Here is a 19065-nt window from a genome sequence, read left to right on the forward strand (position 1 = left end):
AAAAAATGTATATGTCGTTTTTTGTGCTGTACTGGGATCCAAGAAGTATCGTTTCTCCTTGCGGAGAGTGACAGGTTAAGCATGTCGAGGTGAGAAGACTTAAAGCCGCAATGCTCCTCTGGGAAATATGCAAATTGTCTCTTCAGAGAGGAAGAGGACTAGAACTCTAGTGCCACCTATTGGAAGTAACAATCCTAACAGTCAATGTCGACCCTTTAACGAGCCTTGTCACATGACTTAGGATAAGAGCCAAACCAGAATCTCAATTTGCAGACACTGTGTTTCGGGTACTGCCCCTCGTCAGTGCAAAGTAGAGATCTAGTATGGCTGATTGAGAGGCGTCTGACCGGGATCCAAGAAGTATCGTTTCTCCTTGCGGTGAGTGACATGTTAAGCATGACGAGATGAGGAGACTTAAAGCCGCAGTGTTGTACTGAATGCTGTGGCAAAGCAGTTATGAACTTAATTTTGTAGTAAATGTAGAGACACTGGATGTCTCCCAATTTTTCATTCTTAAAGTGAATGCCCATTGTTGAGTTCATTGTTTGCATAAATATCTCGACAGTCAGAGTTCCATATTTCAGATACAGAGCTCCAAGCCTCCTGCACAGACATAGATTTAGAATATAATATTCTGGCTGCTTGCCGACACCACTTGATGGAGCTTAGGGGCTTACTATAAATTGATGTTGTTTGTAGATAGGTGTATAAACAGTATGCCCTGTAGAATGTAAGCCCGCAAAGGCAGGGTCCTCTTCCCTTTGTACCAGTCTGACATTGTTAGTTTTGCTTACTGTAAGTGATATTTGTATTTTGATGTAACCCTGTCTAATGTACAGCACCATGGAATTAATGGTGCTATATAAATAAATAATAATAATAATAATAATATAAGATAAACCTCAAAGCTCCGTCTAGTGGTGAACAAAGGCTGTATTAGAAAAAAACAAACTGACCACTATAACAATAAAACTATATGCTTCTCTTTGTAACTGCTATAACTTGATGAGTAATGCTAACAAAAAAATTACAAAAGGAACTCAGAACACATATTGAAGCCCCCACGCTGTTAATTGGTGCCGTATGTAAATACTGGACCCAGTGGTCGCTGTGCCTATGGCTTCCCAGATGAGGGACCACCTGATTCACCCATGTGACCACCTCTCTCGCAGTTTCCTTTTCTGCACAGTGTCTGCAGATACAGACTACATAATCTCTCTCTGTGCCTGTGCTGAATGATCTCAGTGATTGCGCGTAACAGAACACATTATGATAGGTGGTCCCTTGGGTCAATCGCATGAGTACTGCAATGAGTGCTATGTAAAAAAAAAGAGAAAAAGAATCCATGCACAAATGCCAACTTCACCTCCAAATGATCCCTTACTCATGTGCTACATTCTTAGGGATGTAGGGTTTGTTTTCTCATTATTTTCGGGGGTTGATGCTGTTGATGCTGTACTCATGTGCTACATTCTTAGGGATGTAGGGTTTGTTTTCTCATTATTTTCGGGGGTTGATGCTGTATTGCACTACATATGTAACCTTTATTATTATTTTATTTACTTTCCTTCCCCTGATTTATATGCAGTTTTTAGTCCTTTCATGATGCATTAGTAGAGACAAGCTTCATGTTAGTCATATGTGATGCACCTAGATAGTGCTGGGCAGCCCACCTAATCTAGTAGTATGGGCGTCACTAATTGACTGTAAGCCAGACAGTGCATTACCTGTGTGTGAACAGCTCCCTATACAAGCCGTTTTTGTGCAATTTAATGCTATGCAATCACCTCCTCCATGAATTGGTAGGTTGTGAGTGGATGTCTCATCAGAATTTTGCACCGATGGTGCCGCCATCCTTACTACATGGGTTTGCGGCATCCTGAGAGTGCAGTAGTTCTGAGACCTGGGCAGGTAAGCACTGCTGCCTTTTTTTGCTGTATTTAGTCTCATGTGGGTAGCTTGTCAGCTTTAGATCACAGGCAGTGATAACAGACACCTATGCCTGTTTTTTGAGCGATTTTCTTTGTCTGTGTTGTCTGCATCTTTGCTAACCATGTATTGAATAAAGGAAGATTTTTAACACAATTTGGAGGCAAGGTTGCCATTTGTGAAAGTTCCCTTCTCTTTTTTATATAATATATTATTTGTATATGCCATTTTAGTGTTCCTTTTATGTGTACTGGCAGTGCCCACTGGATTGGTAGTTATGGTCCCGAGAGCTATCGATGCTCCCTTCAAATTTTACACATAATACCAATGGGTGCTAAAATCAGGATATGGCTTTTTACAGTTTCATATAACATTACACACCAAGTTATGGCATTTCTGAAACTTGATCAGAAAGTGAACAACTCCTACAGTAATTACAAAAATGCAAACCTTAAAAAGGAACTGTACTTTCAAGAAACAGCATAAATCAATAGTAGAAACTTTTTAATGTGTTTTATCAGCGAAATCAACTTCCTTCTTCACTTTTCAGACCACTTCCTAGCCTCCCCCATACTTCCTGAACTTGCTCAGAGGACACAGACTGCAGGTGTTATGTGACACAGCCAATTATCCTCTATGGAGAGGGGAGAAAGCAGCAGGGGAAGGAAGAGAAAAGCAGACAGGAAAGCATTCTGCAAAAGTCTATATCAAATGTTGAGAGCTTGATTCCGATCAAGACAGCTCAGCTCTACTGTATAATGTTTTCCGTGTTGCTGAAGCTTGTCTCAGTGAGCTAAAAATTGAATGGAGAGCAGGCATCGCCCCTTCAGTGCTGTCTATAGGAGAAATCACTGTTACTTGTCTCCTCCAGCTATCAGTGGAAAGTAAATTGCAGATAAAGCATGGAGGGGGAGGGGGGGACTGATGAGAATGCATTATATAAGTCACATAATGGTCAGAAATTATGTTATTACTCATGCAGGAAACCTTATTCTGAAAAATTACTTGAAAGTACAGATACCCTTTAAAACCTTAAACTAAAATAATAGTATATGGGACGTTCAATTTAAGAGGTTTTTCAATAAAATTTGCATAGCGTTGAGAGTAAAGCATTATTAAATAGTCATCTGTAATACTATATACCATTAAACACAATATAAAATAGTCATTAAATAATCAGTGTTTATAGCACCATAATGTAGCTTTGTTCAACATGAGCACCTAGCAGCACCAATACAAGTATAATATATGAAGGTGAATTGTTTTGGATTAAACCAAGTTAAGATGAAAGGGTTGTCTCAAAATGCAGCTTCAGGAGAGCACTGCTTCCATTCCTCCCAGATTCCTGCTTTTCTGGGGTGGTGTGACCCATGAAGATTGACAGTTCAGACCAGCATCATGGTCGCGACACTAGTCCAAATTCAGCACTCTCTCAGGATGACAGCAGAGGCATCATTGCCTTTGCAGAATGGGAGATGTACAAGGGGGCTGAAGCTGTCCTGATCCAGTGATCCTGCCAGCTTCAGAGTGGCGCGTGCATGCTGTAAAAGCATTGAGCCTGTAAGCGGAGTACGTCCATAGCCTAATTATTTAACTAGACTCGGACGGCAGGGTATGAACATTACACTATAAAAACAAAAATACCTTTGTTCTTGAAAAAGGAAAGGATCTTTAGTAAAATTTGGTAAAATGTCTTTCCAGGCACTTTAATATGCAAATTGCCTTCTCTAGGGCCACCTGTTGGAAGCAGTCATCCTATTGACCCTTTAACGAGTCTTGCAATACAATCACTTTGCAATTTTACCCATTTGTGAACTTGAGACAACTCCTTTAAGTACACCAGCATATTCAACTGTTCTTCCTGAATCAATATTGAAGCCAAATGAGAATTCAAAATATGTCAAATGTTTTTTTCTATAATTTTGCATTACTAATTTTTTCTATAGGCAAAGATTTTATTTTGGGTGAGTCTAGTTCTTTCTGATCTTTTATAGAATCATTTAACCTGAATAAAAACACAAACGTTTAGTATACGATTATTGAAGCTAACCTATACTTTCTGTGGGTAGCTGTCCTTAAGTGCTACTATAGCTGCATGGGCATAGAGTTCTTAATTCTAGGGTAATAATGTGTTTTATGTGATTACTAATGCTGCAATGTTTGAAAACAATGTTTTCTTCTGCAGCGGTGAGTGTTCCGAAGGGGGAGTCTCTTCCCCTGTTACAGCCCTGCCTCAGATTTTCTGATCATGTCTATCTGTGTTTGATTGACAGCCTGCATAATGGTCCTACCAAGATGTGGATTGTATGTCATCACAGGGGGCTTGATTAATAAATCTTAGGCAGGACAAAACCAAGAGAAGAGATGCCCCCCCGAGACTAGTCCTGCCTCTTTTGCATATGCGGAATAAAACTACAATCTGCAAACATTGTGGAGGTAGTAATCACATAAAACATCTTACTAGAAATAAGAAATCTGCTCCCATACTACTATTGTAGCAGTTGGGGACTGTGAAGGGACCTGTCAGGTTCCCGTTAAAAATAAAAAAGCCAGGTAAGTTGGTTTTAGCAGGTAGCTTATATCAAGATAAAGAGGTTTGAGCTTTATATTTTGTTTTTCATCAACATATACAAAAAATATCTAAGGCTAGGGACACACAGAGACTTGTCTATGTCACTAAAGTAACTTGGCCACATGTCTTACATATATATATATTAGAATTGATGTTATGTAATAAGGTCTACTCTGTCTCTAACTTGTGCAATTGTCATAGTGTAGCACCAAATCTGCAGCTAATTGTAAACTTATATTATTATGTTCATAATATAACAGTACTATAATTATATATAAACTTATACACATATATATATATAACTTATGTATATGTATATAAGTTTATATAGAATTATAGTACTTTTTAAATGTTAAATCTTTTTTATACTTTTTATTTTTGTTTTTAGATAATCAATATACATTTTCATAATGTTTCAATATGTTTTTCATTTACGGTAGTTTTCCATGGACCTTATAATGATCTCCCCCCTAGATATAAAGAAATGCATAATCGAATTTGTCATCAGAAAATGACACGCAGTTTAAGGGTATGTGCACACGCTGCGGATTTTGCTGCGGATCCGCAGCGGATTTGACGCTGCGGATCCGCAGCAGTTTTCCCAAAGTTTACAGTACCATGTAAACCTATGGGAAAAAAAAATAAAAAACAAACAAACAATCATTTTTCTTTTAAAGGGTACCTGTCACCAGTTTTTTGCTAAATAAACTGACACCAGCTTAGTGTAGGGATAGAGACGCTGGTTCCAGCGATGTGTCACTTACTGGAAAATTTGCAATACTTTTGATAAAATCACATTCATTAGCAGATTAGATGACTAGTAAATCTGCTGGATTGTAGTCCTCCAAATTCATGACTTCTGTATAACCTAACAAAAGCAATGAGTGGCACCTTTCTGCCTATCCACAGTGTACTCAGTAAGCTGCCAATCAGCGGTGTGGGCAGGGCTATACAGAGCTCAGCATTAAGAGAACTGGTAGATCTGCAGCAGATAATATATTTTTTTTTATGAAAACTGCATAATGCAGCCCAGCAAGTGACACATCTCAGGAATCAAAGTCTCTACATCATTCAGCTCTGAGATGGGGTAGCAAGAATCTGGTGGCGGATTCCCTTTAAGCACATGTAACATATAAACCTAAACCTGATTTAAACTATAGGTCATTTTCATATAACACATTCTGTTTATGTCCTGCCCAGCCTCTTTGTACCATTGCTGCCTTCAATTCTATTATGCAAATTGCCTCTTCAGAGAGGAAAAGGACTTGACTCTATAGCACCACTTGTTGGAAGCAGCAATCCTACATGTCATTATTGACCATTTCATAAGCCTTGAAATGTGACTAAGGACAAAAGCCAAATCAGAATGTCAATTTTCAGAAACGGTGTTTCGGGGTATTCCCCCTCATCAGTGCGAAGCATGAGAACTGATTTGGCTAGGTGAGAGGCTCTGGACTGGGGTCTAAGGGGTAAGGTTTCTCCTTGTGGAGAGTGACATACCGTCTCTGGCATGTGAAGGAAAGGAGGCTTATTCACCTTGCAATTCTCCTCTGAAGAGGTAATTTGCATTATTAAATTTCCCATAAAGGAAGAAGTCTATTGGAATTCCTGAAGACCAGCTGAGGTCGGACCTGAGTAACTTCATAGATAAAATAGTTGCTGTCACATAACCGCACAGCTTGGTTGCATGTTATTGCCCATTTCAGCTGGAGTGCTTTTAAAAAATCTCATTTAGGTGGAGAATTGTGTAATTATATTTTAACTAAAAGTCTTTAAAACTAGAAGGTCATATATTAGAAATATCACTGTATTTAATTGTCTATCTAAAGTATTAAATATTTGCATGTCTTTTAAATTAAACTAAATAATCAATGAAATTTACAAGTGCTAAAAATTTGTGAAACAACTCTGTGTAGCAGTATATACATCTATTTTTACACAAAGGAATGCCCCAAAATGTCAATATATTATTCAAAATTAAATAAACCTTCTTTAAATAATAAGGTACAACAGTTATCTTATGGAAAGCCGTGCATGAAATGCTCCATATAACGAATGTAAATTCCAAATGTAAATTGCTATCGTACCGAATTCCATGGTCCTGGATGCCATGAAGCATCTGCAGGGCATAAGTGTGTGTTACACTGGGCTATATTTGGTGGCTTATTGACAATTTCACAATTTTGATCATCCAAAACTTGTCCATTTGTCATCTGGCATATCACCAATCTTGTTCTCATACCGCCACCACATGTCAGGGTACACTGTAATTTAAAGGCAGAAATTGAAATGCAAATGAAAGGCATAATAACTTTAAAAAAAAAGTTTAACCCTTTGGCAAGCTTCATCGTAAAAGTACCAGTAGTGAGAGAAAAATGCAGAAGTTGTGACGAGTTTTTATTATACTTTTCCTGTGACTGTTCCTTGCCTTAGTTTGGCTTACAAATACTGATGTAAAATACTGAGCAAATACTGAGTGTGTGAATGTAGCCTTAGTGCTGTGTTGCTCCTGCTTTCACTAATGATAAACAATACTCTACATCAAGCTGTTCCCGCTTTCTTGGCGAGCAGTTGACAGATCAACTTTCCTGATTGGAGCCTTTCCACAAACCAATTTTTTAGCTTCAACCATAAATTTTGAGATGTGTATTGAGAAAAAGCTTTAACGCCCACTCTGCGGCAAGATCCATGGTCATCTTTAAAAGATATAGACGTCATTGTTTTTTTTTTTTTTACTTAAAGGGAACCTGTCACCCCCAAAATCAAAGGTGAGCTAAGCCCACCAGCATCAGGGCTTATCTACAGCATTCTGGAAGGCTGTAGATAAGCTCCCGATGTATCCTGAAAGATGAGAAAAAGAGGTTAGATTATACTCAACCGGGGCGGTCCCATTACGATGGGCGTCGCGGTCCGGTGATGCTGGTGGGCTTAGCTCATCTTCGATTTTGGGGGTGACAGGTTCCCTTTAAATGCATGTATTTTAAGTTTAAAATATTTTTTTTAATGGGATTTTATTAAAAGGTTTGCACCAATTGGATTTTCCAGTCTCCTTTTCAAACTTCAAATTGCTAGATAACTGATAATTTATCTGTCAGGAGTTTGTAACTCTTACATTTGTTTTTTTCTGAGCTCCTCTCAGCCAATTTATTGGCACAAACATCAATACCATGTCTTTGATGTGGTCTATGTTCATAAATCAGTAAGATTAGATTAATATTATAATTAGATAAATATTTCATGTCATATCTATTATTTGGGTATTTCCTACAAAGTAAATAAAAAGTTGTGTTAACTTTCCTTTATTGGAGTAATTCCATAATTTTTGCCAAGGGTTTTATCACACAGGGAAAATGAAAATTTACTTTTATTACATGCATTTCACGTGAATAAAAAAGCAAAACTTAAGTTTATTTCATACCTCACCCCAGCTTCCGTAATTCCATTGAGGACATGGCCCAGAATCACATTGTCTTGAATCAGCAGGTTTTGTTGTCCCTTCACAAAAATTAGTAATCCTTCCTTCTCTGTCTTGACATACCACAACTCGACGTTCAAAACCACCTGCACATGTGCTTGAACACTAGTTAAAACGTGACACAAAAATGAGTAAACATTTTTATAAGGCAGTAAAATGTGAGGTAAAAACAAAGACATTTAAACGGCATTAAAGAAGTACTCCCACTAACATTTTTATAGTGTAAATGTGCGTGCTCATGAATGTAGTGCGAGCGAGTTCTTCTGAATGATGTCACCTCTCTGCAGACTCCTCCAGGTCACACTGCGCTCTGCGTGAATTGGTAGTGACTTTTACAATGTAACTCTGGAGAGTCAGAACGAAGCGCCATAGGCTTTACATTGTGTCACGGGAAACCTAGGTGTCACGGGAAACTTAGGTAGGCAAGAGCTAATAACCCGGGCCCCTGCAATTTCCCTCAACTCTGGGAAACCCTGACTGACCCTTCTACCAGAGTTTACACTGATGGTGTGCATGTCTGGGCCTCCATCCTCACCCTATCTCCTGTTACAACCACTGGCTGAAACCACCACCCACCTCCCAGTGAAGAGACCACTAACCAATACCCACAGTTAGCACAGACAAGGATAACGGAAAATATACACCACGCCGCAGTCACTCAGGAATACACAATAAGTGCACAGGGCAAAACAAATACAAATATAGGAAGGAGGAATATATGACAAAGGGAAATATACACCACCAGATACGATACTCCTTTTCCTAGACCACCACTCCAGACCGAGATAACCAAGCACAAGACAGAAGCTATAATCGGCGACGCCCAATGTTCAGAAGAACAATTTAAAGGCAGTGGGCGTGACCCAGCTTCCAATCCGAGCACCAGCTAAATTAACCCCGGACCAGCTAGATAAAATCTAGCCGACACCACTGAGCGCATAGTGGACAAAAGCGGAATTACCGCTGCCTGTCGAACACCCTAGTATGAACAGCGTCCGACATGACACATTGTAACAGTGACTTCCAGCTCACACATAGATCATAGAGTGAGCCAGCAGGTCTTATTTGCGGTGACATCAATGAGAAGAGCAAAAGAACTGTGTTGGACACTGGAGAGAGCAGCGGTAGGTAAGTATATGAAGACACTCACACTACATTACATACACATACACACACATTTACACAATAAAAATGTTAGTGAGGGTGCTTCTTTAACCCCTTCATGCCATTTTCTGTTATTTGCTTTTGCCAAGAGCCATAACTTTTTTATTTTTCCGTCAATACAGCCATATGAGAGTTTGTACAATAGACATATTTGCTATTGCTTTCCTTGTTTACAACCAAAACAATAAAATGATTAAGTAATTTAACCCTTAAAAAAGTTGTATTGCTGTATTTTGCTCACTCCATCTCCTAATATATATATATATACTTTTCCAAAAAAGTTGAGGCAGCACACCAAATCCAAAGTTATAAAGTGTGGCCACATGGGCTATTAAAAAGCACTTTATAACTTTGGATTTGGGGTGCTGCTGTACTAGGACTTGTATGTACCTGTGAGGCGTCTGCACCCCACTTCTTAACTGTGCTGTTTTTTCTATTTTTCTAATATATATACTGTATATATATATATATATATATATATATATATATATATATATATATATATATATATATATATATATATATATATATATATATATATCTATCATATAAAATAGAAAGTAATTAAAAGTCACATGCATTTTAATACATTTGTTAGATGTTGGCTGCCCGTGAATTAGATCTACGACAGACTTCAGCTATAAAGTACATCAGTTTTCCGGTGTATATAATGTAGGTCACATTCTCTTTTGCTAGGCCCACTTTTCGGAAAACTGTCAAACCAAGCCACAACAGTGTTTGTGCTTAGAGAAGTTGATACGTTTCCCTCAAAGTGTTCTTATTGTGCAAAATAATTAAAACGTAAACAATATTAATTTGGTATCACTATATTCATGCCGATCGAAAAAATAAAGTTAACTTTAATGTTAAAATTATCTTTTCTACCACACGGTTAATGCTGTAGAAATAAAAACCCAAGACAATTCCATGTTTGAGTTTTTTCTCTTCTCCCTAATTTTCTCTTTTTTTCCCCTGTGTATTCTCTTCTCTCACACCTCAACCTTTTTAGTTAATTGGGCAATTTAATTAATTATTATTAAGAACACATTGCCCTGGCCTCACACCTACTCGGTCAGGTGCTACATCTTTCAGGTTTTACAGTATGTATTACAGATTTATCCACTTATTTCTCTTTATAATTTTAGAATATTGATGATTGTAATTTTCACTTCATCCTGCTTTTGGTTGAGTTGTAGCTGTGCATTGTTTGATAAAATAAATAATAAAAAAAATAAAATAAAACCCAACAAATTACAAAAAAATGTGTATTCACTGTTTGTTTCAGTTCCCTAAAATAAAATAAGGGAACATGTTTTCAATACATTTTGTGTGCCCCAAAATGGTGGCAATAAAAATTCAACTCATTCCACAAATAACAAGCCTTCATGGCATCATTTAGGGGAAAAATATGGCTTTTGAGAAGCAGAGATGAAATGGACCCTTTTCTGTTATGAGAATGATTCATTTATTCTTAGTTATCAGAGGTATGACTGGTCAAATAGTTATTTAGGACGTTAAGTATAAATTGCATTTATTAATTCAGGGTGTCTCTCAAAGCACTGCCATTAATGATCACTTGATGTTAATATCCTGATAAATTGCGGCTCTACCTCTCTTTGTTCCTTGATGTTCTTTGCTGTACAAAATTATGTCTAAGCATTCATTAGCTGTCTCCCCTTACTTTACCATTCATATACTAAAACTCACCATGCACAAACAGATTTCACATCTTTTCTACTATCCCAATCCACTCCGGCACCAGAATTATCACAATACATCACACAATACATTAACTAGATTTACAAGCCCACTGCCCTCGACACCGCTGTCCAAACAACCCATCTTTCCTCACACTTCTCTAGTTACGTAACTGGCTACTATTCACCAAGAAAGTACTTTTTAGGGTATGTGAACACATTGCAGATTTGGCTGCGGATCCGCAGCAGTTTTCCATGCAGTGTACAGTACCATGTAAACCTATGGAAAACAAAATCCGCAGTGCACATGCTGTGGAAAAATCCCAGCGGAAAACGCTGCGGTTTATTTTCCGCAGCATGTCAATTCTTTGTGCGGATTCTGCAGCTTTTACACCTGTTCCATAATTGGAATCCACGGGTGTAAAAACGCATGTGAAATCTGCACAAAATCCGCAGTAAGGCTATGTGCACACATTCAGGAATTTTTGTGTTTTTTTCACTATAAAAATGCGATAAAACCGCGAAAAAAAAATGCATACATTAAGCATCCTATTTACTAGAATGCAATCCGCATTTTTTGTGCACATGCTGCGTTTTATCAGCGGAGGAATCGCATTCCGGAAAAAACGCAGCATGTTCATTCTTTGTGCAGAATCGCGGGGATTCCGCACACATAGGAATGCATTGATCCGATTACTTTCCGCATGGGGCTATGCCCACTATGTGGGAAGTAAGCGGATCACGTGCAGTTGGTGCCCAGGGTGGAGGACAGGAGACTCTCCGCCAGGCCCTGGGAACCATATAATTGTAAAAAAAAGAATTAAAATAATAAATCATGATATTCTCACCTTCTGGCGTCCCTCGCAGCGCTCCCGCTCGTCGCGATGCTTCCGTTCCCAATAATGCATTGCGAGAACGACCTGTGATGACGTGCGGTCTCGCGAGAACGCTACGTCATCTGGGGTCATGCCGCAAAGCATTACTGGGACCGGAGCATCGCGAGGAGCGGGAAAGGCTGCAGGGGACGCCGGAAAGTGAGAATATCACGATTTTTTATTTTTTTTATTATTTTTAACATTAGATCTTTTTACTATTGATGCTGCATAGGCAGCATCAATAGTAAAAAGTTGGTCACACTTGTGAAACACTATGTTTGACAAGTGTGACCAACCTGTCAATCAGTTTTCCAAGCGATGCTACAGATCGCATAGAAAACGCTAGCATTCTGCAAGCTAATTACGCTTGCAAAACGCTAGTGTTTAGCGGGAAAACCACCCAATTCCGCATGTGTTTTTCCCAAGGCAGGGAGTTCCGGAATTGCAGCGGAAATTTTTTCAGAATCCGCTCGGAAAAATCCGCAAAGTGTGCACATACCCTTAAACTTTTAACATGTTGCTCATCACATTCTCATCTGAAAAACTTCCAATCTACCTTCCTTTGGAATTCATTACACCTAAATTTCAGCCTCTATTCTTTCAAAAGCAACATAAAACCTACAGATTTCTATAAATATAAAGTGATTTTAGTTAAAAAAAAACTTTAAAAAAGTTATTTTGATGGAAAGGAATTACAGAAAGCAAATAAAAATGACCTTCAGTATGTTCAATAACTAAAGATTGCTATGGTTTTGTTTTACAAGGGAAAGTATTTCTTACTGCGCCCCATGGTCCAGTCCTCCACTGGTTTCCGTGGCTAGCAAGCTTGTTGCGCTGGTTGTCTTTGCTGTTTGTATCATATTCTCTAAATCTATGTGGGCTCTCGGCATGTGGAAATCTCATTGGATTGTCATGATTGTTAGGATGCTGTCTGGATGTTTGGCATGGGACCAGCTTGCATTCCTGCTCTTTTATAGGTTTGTTATCTGGATCACAGTTTTCATCATCAATTCTTCCATGGTAACTAGTACACACAACTTGTCTAATAACTGTTCCTTTTCCACAAGACACTGGACACTGGATACACAAAAATAAGACAAATGTTACTGGAAAATGCAAATAAAATTCAAGAGAAGAATAAATATATTATGATTTTTTGCTTACAGGAGACCAATCTCCCGACTTCCATTCTCCACAGGATGTAAAACAGCTGGTAACTTCAGGTGGTCGGGGTAAGTAGGTACAAAAGGTCTCATCAGCCACCCCTCCAAGCACATCTCTGCAGCTCACATAGCGAGCACGATTGCCTCTTCCACACGAAGCAGAACACTGAAATTTTCCAAAATGTTTAATCAGAATCAAATGAACTGTATGTTGTCTAAAAAAAATACAAGTGTGATGTTATCTTTCATTTTTTAATTACATTATAAGTAATTGGAAATCGCTTAACACATTTAAAGTATTTACTGTACAATTATTGAAAAATAATCAAAAAAGAAAAGTATAAGTTAAATGCAGGGCCAGTATCAACACCTGGCACACCCGGGCTAGTGCCAGGGCACTGGACAAACAGAGGGCACACTCACCATCGGGGACACCGGCACACTATGGGGCCCATAAAGTGTGGGGGAGCTGGTGTCAGCGCCACTCACCCCCATTATAAAGTATGGAGCAATATATGGGGCCCATTATAAAGTGTGGAGCAATATATGGGGCCCATAATACCATATGGAGCACTATGTGGTGCCATAATACTGTACGGAGCACTATGTGGAGCCTATAATACTGTATGGAAGAATTATGTGGTTCCCATAATACTGTATTCAGACAAAACAAATTTTGCTTAAGAAACTACATTTTGGAGCAAATTTCTGGTGCAAAGTAAGCTAACTAGTGGAGGTACAAACTTACTGCAAACAATCAAAAAATGCATCAAGCTTATCAAACAGCATGAGTAACCATGATAAATTTGGAATGTTTTTTTGGGGACTGACTAGTCTGAGTTTACACCATTTACTGTAGAAATTAGATAGTGGCTGTCAATGTGGCAGATTTCTAACTGTATTTACACCAGCTTTTCGTCTTGAATATTTTGGCCCGATTCATCAAAACCAGTTTTGTTCATAACTTATATCTATTACAAATTTGAATCAATGAACACAGAAAATGTCTGGTCATCTGAACAAATGCATAACAAAAATGTAATTGTGTATATAACCAGCAGGTGAAATAAGTATTGAGCTTGTCACCAATTTTCTAAGCAAATATATTTTTAAAGCTGCTATTGACTTGAATTTCTCACCAGATGTCGGTAACAACCCATCCTATACACAGAGGCAAAGAAATCAAACCATAAATGTCCATAAATTAAGTTATATGTAATAATGAGAAATGACAGGGAAAAAGTATTGAACATGTGTCATGCTGCTGCAGTGCAGTATAACGCAACCTCCACCAGAGATGGAAGCTTGAGATGGAAGTGAGACTGCGTACACAGAGAAGCACCACAGAGCAGCAGCACAGGCGCCACCAAGTGGCAAGAGAGTTTTCAGACAAGCCAAGTCTAAATACAATCAGAGGCAGAAGTACCAAAAGGGATAAGCAGTAAACGTGGTCAGGAAGAAGCCAGGAGGTTCAGCAGCGGTCAGAAGCGGATAAGACAAAGTCAGAAGGCAGAAGTCCGAATACGAGCCAAGTAAAGAACAAGAGAATCAAACATACAAACAGGGAAATGCTGGGAAAAGGGAAGACAGAGGGAGTCAACAGACACGGGGCAAGTCAAGGATCACAGCAGGAAAAATCAAGAGCTACCAGAGTCAGGTTCACACGCCGAAGGCAGAACTATAGCTGACAATGCCAGCAGGATGCATGGGAGCTAAATAGCAAACCTGAACCCAGAATGAGGCAGAGCAAAGCTACCCTTGCCATGATCCACCCAGAAAAAGGGCAGACAGGATTAAACCCTGGAACAGATCATGACAACATGCTTACTGAAATGTATTTAACACTTCATACAAAAGCCTTTGTTGGTGATGACAGCTGAAGATGCCTCCTGTATGGAGAAAATAGTTGCATGCATTGCTCAGGTGTGATTTTAGCCCATTCTTCCACACAAACACTCTTTAAATACTGGAGGTTCCGTGGGACATCTATGGTTTGATATCTTTGCCTGTGTGGATTGGATGGTTTGCTACCAATATCTGGTGAGAATTTCATAGGAATAGCAGCTTTAGAAACATATTTACTTAGATAATCGGTGATGTGTTCAATACTTATTTCACCCACTGTATGTGTTATGTGTACGTGCATATTTTATATTTGCTTGATTGCATTTTAGTACTTTGTATATGCATGCATAAAGTGTAAACATGTGTGTGTCTAATGTGAATATGCATGTAAATATTATTGTGTTTGCATAGGTGGGGTCTTACGGATGGGAGGACCCAGAAACAAATCCTACACAGGGGCCCTTCACTTACAGGGTCTGCCCCAGCCTCTACTATTCATCAACAGCGGATTTGTCAGTCTCCTGTCTTAGTAGGCAACACTGCTTAACCTTTATACTTATCTCGATCAGTAACTCATCAGTGCTCAGCACATACAACACACACAGTCAGCCAGAGTGATTATACTGCCTGCTGGGCTACTGCTGTGCGCTCTGAGAAAAGATATTTACTGAGGAAAGTGCTCATCAGCAGCACAACAGTCGGTCAATTGCTCCCTGGCCAGCAATGTGACTGTACTAACATTTTACTGGTAGGGATAGCTGGCACCTATTATAAGGGCTAAATGGCTCTACATTCTAGTGCAGGAGACTGACAAGCGCTTAGCGCTAGAATGGTACAGGGAATCCACCTACTACTCCAGCACTGAACCCTCAACAAATTAGCAAGCTGTTTGTTAATCTGATGAGAATTGAGCATTTAGCAGTCGTACAGCATACAGTCAATGTACCCTGGCAGGGACTGTGACTGAATTAATACTATATGCCCTGAACACTACTTACAATTAGAGATAAGTAGAGATAAGCTACCCAGTGTAAGATACAAACACTGATTTGTTGAGTGCTCAGTGCTGGACTGGTAGAGAGATTCTATTAGGAAAGCCTTCTACTCTTCTAGTGCTGATTGCTCATTAGCAACAGAACAGTCAGTATCTTATACTAGGATGCAATGCCGCTTATCACTTGTAATAGGTTTGTTTATCCCAATAAAATATAGCAGCCACAAAGTAAGAATAATTATGAAGTCAGCTTGTAAAGAAGCTATTTTAGTATAGTCTTTGTCCATTGTCAAACACCCTTAACCCCTTCACCCCCAAGCCTGTTATCACCTTCATGGCCAGGCCAAAATTTACAATTCTGACAAGGGTTACGAGAATAACTCTGGATCCCAGTGATTCTGAGATTTTTTTTCATGACCTATTGTAATTCATGACAGTTGTAAAATTTCTGCAATATGACTTGCGTTTATTTGTGAAAAAATTTGAAATTTGTTGGAAATGTATCAATTTTCAAACTTTTAATTTTTATGCCCTTACATCTGAGGGCTATGTCACACAAAATAGCTAATAAATAACATTTCCCACATGTCTACTTTACATCTGAACAATTTTTGAAACAATTTTTTTTTGTTAGGAAGTGATAAGAGTTACAAGTTGACCATAGATTTCTCATTTTTACAACAAAATTTACAAAACCATTTCTTTAGAGACCACATCACATTTGAAATGACTTTGAGAGGTTTATATGACAGAAAATACCAAAAAAGTTACATCATTCTAAAAACTACACCCCTCGAGGTGCTCAAAATTCATATTCAAGAAGTTTAGAAATCCTTCAAGTGCTTCTCAGGAACTGAAGCATTATGGAAGGAAAAATGAACATTTATCTATTTTTTTTACAAAAGTTTTAGTTTAGACCCCAATTTTTTTATTTTTACAAGGGTAAAAGAAAAAAATGGACCACATTTGTTGTGCAATTTCCCCTGAGCATGCTGATACCCCATATGTGGGGGAAAACTACTGTTTAGGATATTGGTAGGGCTTGGAAGGAAAGGAGCGCCATTTGACTTCTTGAATGCAAAATTTGCTGGAATAATTAGCGGACGCTATGTTGAGTTTGGAGAGCCTTTTATGTTCCTTAACTAGTGGAAACCCCCCACAAATAATCCCATTTTGAAAACTAGACCCCTCAAATAACTTATCTAGATTAGTGGTGAGCACCTTAAACCCCCAGGTGCTTAACAGAAGGTTATAAAGTTGAGCCATAAAAATAAAATTAAAAAATCACATTTTTCCCACAAAAATTTTCTTTTAGCCCCAAATTTTTTATCTTCATAAGGGTAACAGAAGAAAATGGACCATACAATTTATTGTGCAATTTCTTTTGAGCCCGCCAATATCCCAATATCCGATTTGAACTACTAAGTGAACTATTTGCTGTGATAACGTTATGCCTAGAAGAGGCTGTTTTTGATTTTGAGTCCCTTGGAGTTTTATGAAAGCAATAAAACTGCACGTTTGGACCAAACTGCATTGCCTGTGTGTACACTACCTAATGCGTACCTGAGAGATTGAATCCCTACAATAAATACATACAGTCTGCTTACTGTGGTATACCCTAGTATGTTTCGAGGTGATATGTCCTCTTTAATTCATTGACATTCCAAGACATTTTGGACAATTGTTTGCTTGATATAGAACAACCATTTTCAAAACGCGTCGCTTGCTCCTGTTCCTGTCCCAGTCCACCATTTTTTAAATTGTTTTTTGATGGAATAAAGATTACTCTGAAAATTTTACCAGAAGCTGGAACATTTCTTCTTTATTTTTTGCAAATAAACACATGTGTGGTCGGCTCGTGGTTCCATGCACGCTGGACTTCTATAAACTTCAACGGTGAGCTGGCATTATCCTTTTCTGTTTCTAAAAGGCAAGGGTATCCTCAATCGTGGGATGTGTAAGTGATATCACCAGGGACAAGTCTAACCAAGGAGTAGCAGTCAGAGGGATATTTGTGAACCTTGCTCGATCCCATCCTAAGCTTTCCCCACACCACTTCTACATTAGTTCAGGACTCTGGAGAGATGGGAGGCTATATAATAAGATCTGAATTCTGGCAAGGCTACACCCCCTGAGAACTCAGAATGATATAAAATGGATCTACTGATACAGGGGAATTTACCAGACCATATCAATTTTGCTTCAACCGAAGCAAGACTGCTGAAGAATAACAAGGGAATCCCAATTTGAAAAGCATGAATGACATACAAAATCCAAGGAATCACGTCTATTTTAAAAATTGCACTTATAACAAACGTTACGGGGAGACTAGGTAAGCTAAGGCTGGTTACACGGGCCCATGCGATATCCCTCAGACTAGGGAAAACCCTGTCTGTCCCTCTCCCAGAATTTACACTAATGGTGTGCTTGTCTGGGCCACCAGGCCTGGCCCTGACTCCTGTTTCAGCCCTATGCTGAAACAACCACCCACCACCCAGTGAACATACCACACACCAACCCCCACAGAAAGCACAGACAGGGAAAACTAAAAACGCACCATGCCGCAGACACACAGGAAAACACAATAATGTGCCCAGGGCAAAACAAATACAAATATAGGAAGGAGAAATATAACAAAGGATAATACACCACCAGATACGATATTTCTTCTCCAAGACCACCACTCCAGACTGGAATCACTAGGCACGAGGCACAAGCTATAATCGGCGATGCCCAAAGTCCAGCAATACTATTTAAAGACCGTGGGCGTGACCCAGCCTCCAACCCGAGTACCAGCTAGATTAACCCTGGGCAACCTGGATAAAAATCTAGCCGGCGCCACTGAGAGTATAGTGGACGAATGTGGAATTACCGCTGTCTGTTGGACGCCCTAGTGTGAATAGCGTCCGACATGACAGTACCCCGCCTTCTACGAGGGACCCCAGGGCCCACACGATTTATAGGACCTGGCTTGTCCGGATGGCGGCGGTGAAACATACTGACCAGCCGGTCCGCATGTATGTCCGAGGCTGGTACCCAAGACCTCTCCTCCGGCCCATAGCCCCGCCAGTGTACCAGGTACTGTAAAGTGCGGTGCACTACTCAAGAGTCAACCACCTTGGAGACTTCAAATTCCAAATTGCCATCCACCAAGACCGGAGGTGGCATCGGCGCCGCGTCCACGGAACCCACCACCTTTTTTAATAAAGATCTGTGGAACACGTTGTGTATCTTATATACGGTAGGGAGCTCCAATCGGTAGGCTACCGGGTTAATGATGGCGGCGACCCTAAATGGACCAATAAACCTTGGACCTAATTTCAGGGATGGTATTTTGAGTTTTATGTTTTT

General features: G+C 39.3%; 1 protein-coding gene across 1 annotated transcript in view; it reads right to left on the minus strand.

The window, feature by feature from the left end:
• ADAMTS20 (ADAM metallopeptidase with thrombospondin type 1 motif 20) overlaps window positions 1-19065 on the minus strand; it is a 469041-nt gene that overhangs the window by 134833 nt on the left and 315143 nt on the right. Inside the window, exons 25-28 of the mRNA XM_077265126.1 lie at window positions 12877-13041; window positions 12493-12789; window positions 7920-8081; window positions 6589-6765 (exon numbers count right to left, since the gene is read on the minus strand). Coding sequence (XP_077121241.1) covers window positions 6589-6765; window positions 7920-8081; window positions 12493-12789; window positions 12877-13041 — 801 coding nt within the window. The remainder of the gene's footprint in view (window positions 1-6588; window positions 6766-7919; window positions 8082-12492; window positions 12790-12876; window positions 13042-19065) is intronic.

This window comes from Ranitomeya variabilis, chromosome 5, assembly GCF_051348905.1.
Source record: "Ranitomeya variabilis isolate aRanVar5 chromosome 5, aRanVar5.hap1, whole genome shotgun sequence".
NCBI classification, from domain to species: Eukaryota; Metazoa; Chordata; class Amphibia; order Anura; family Dendrobatidae; genus Ranitomeya; species Ranitomeya variabilis.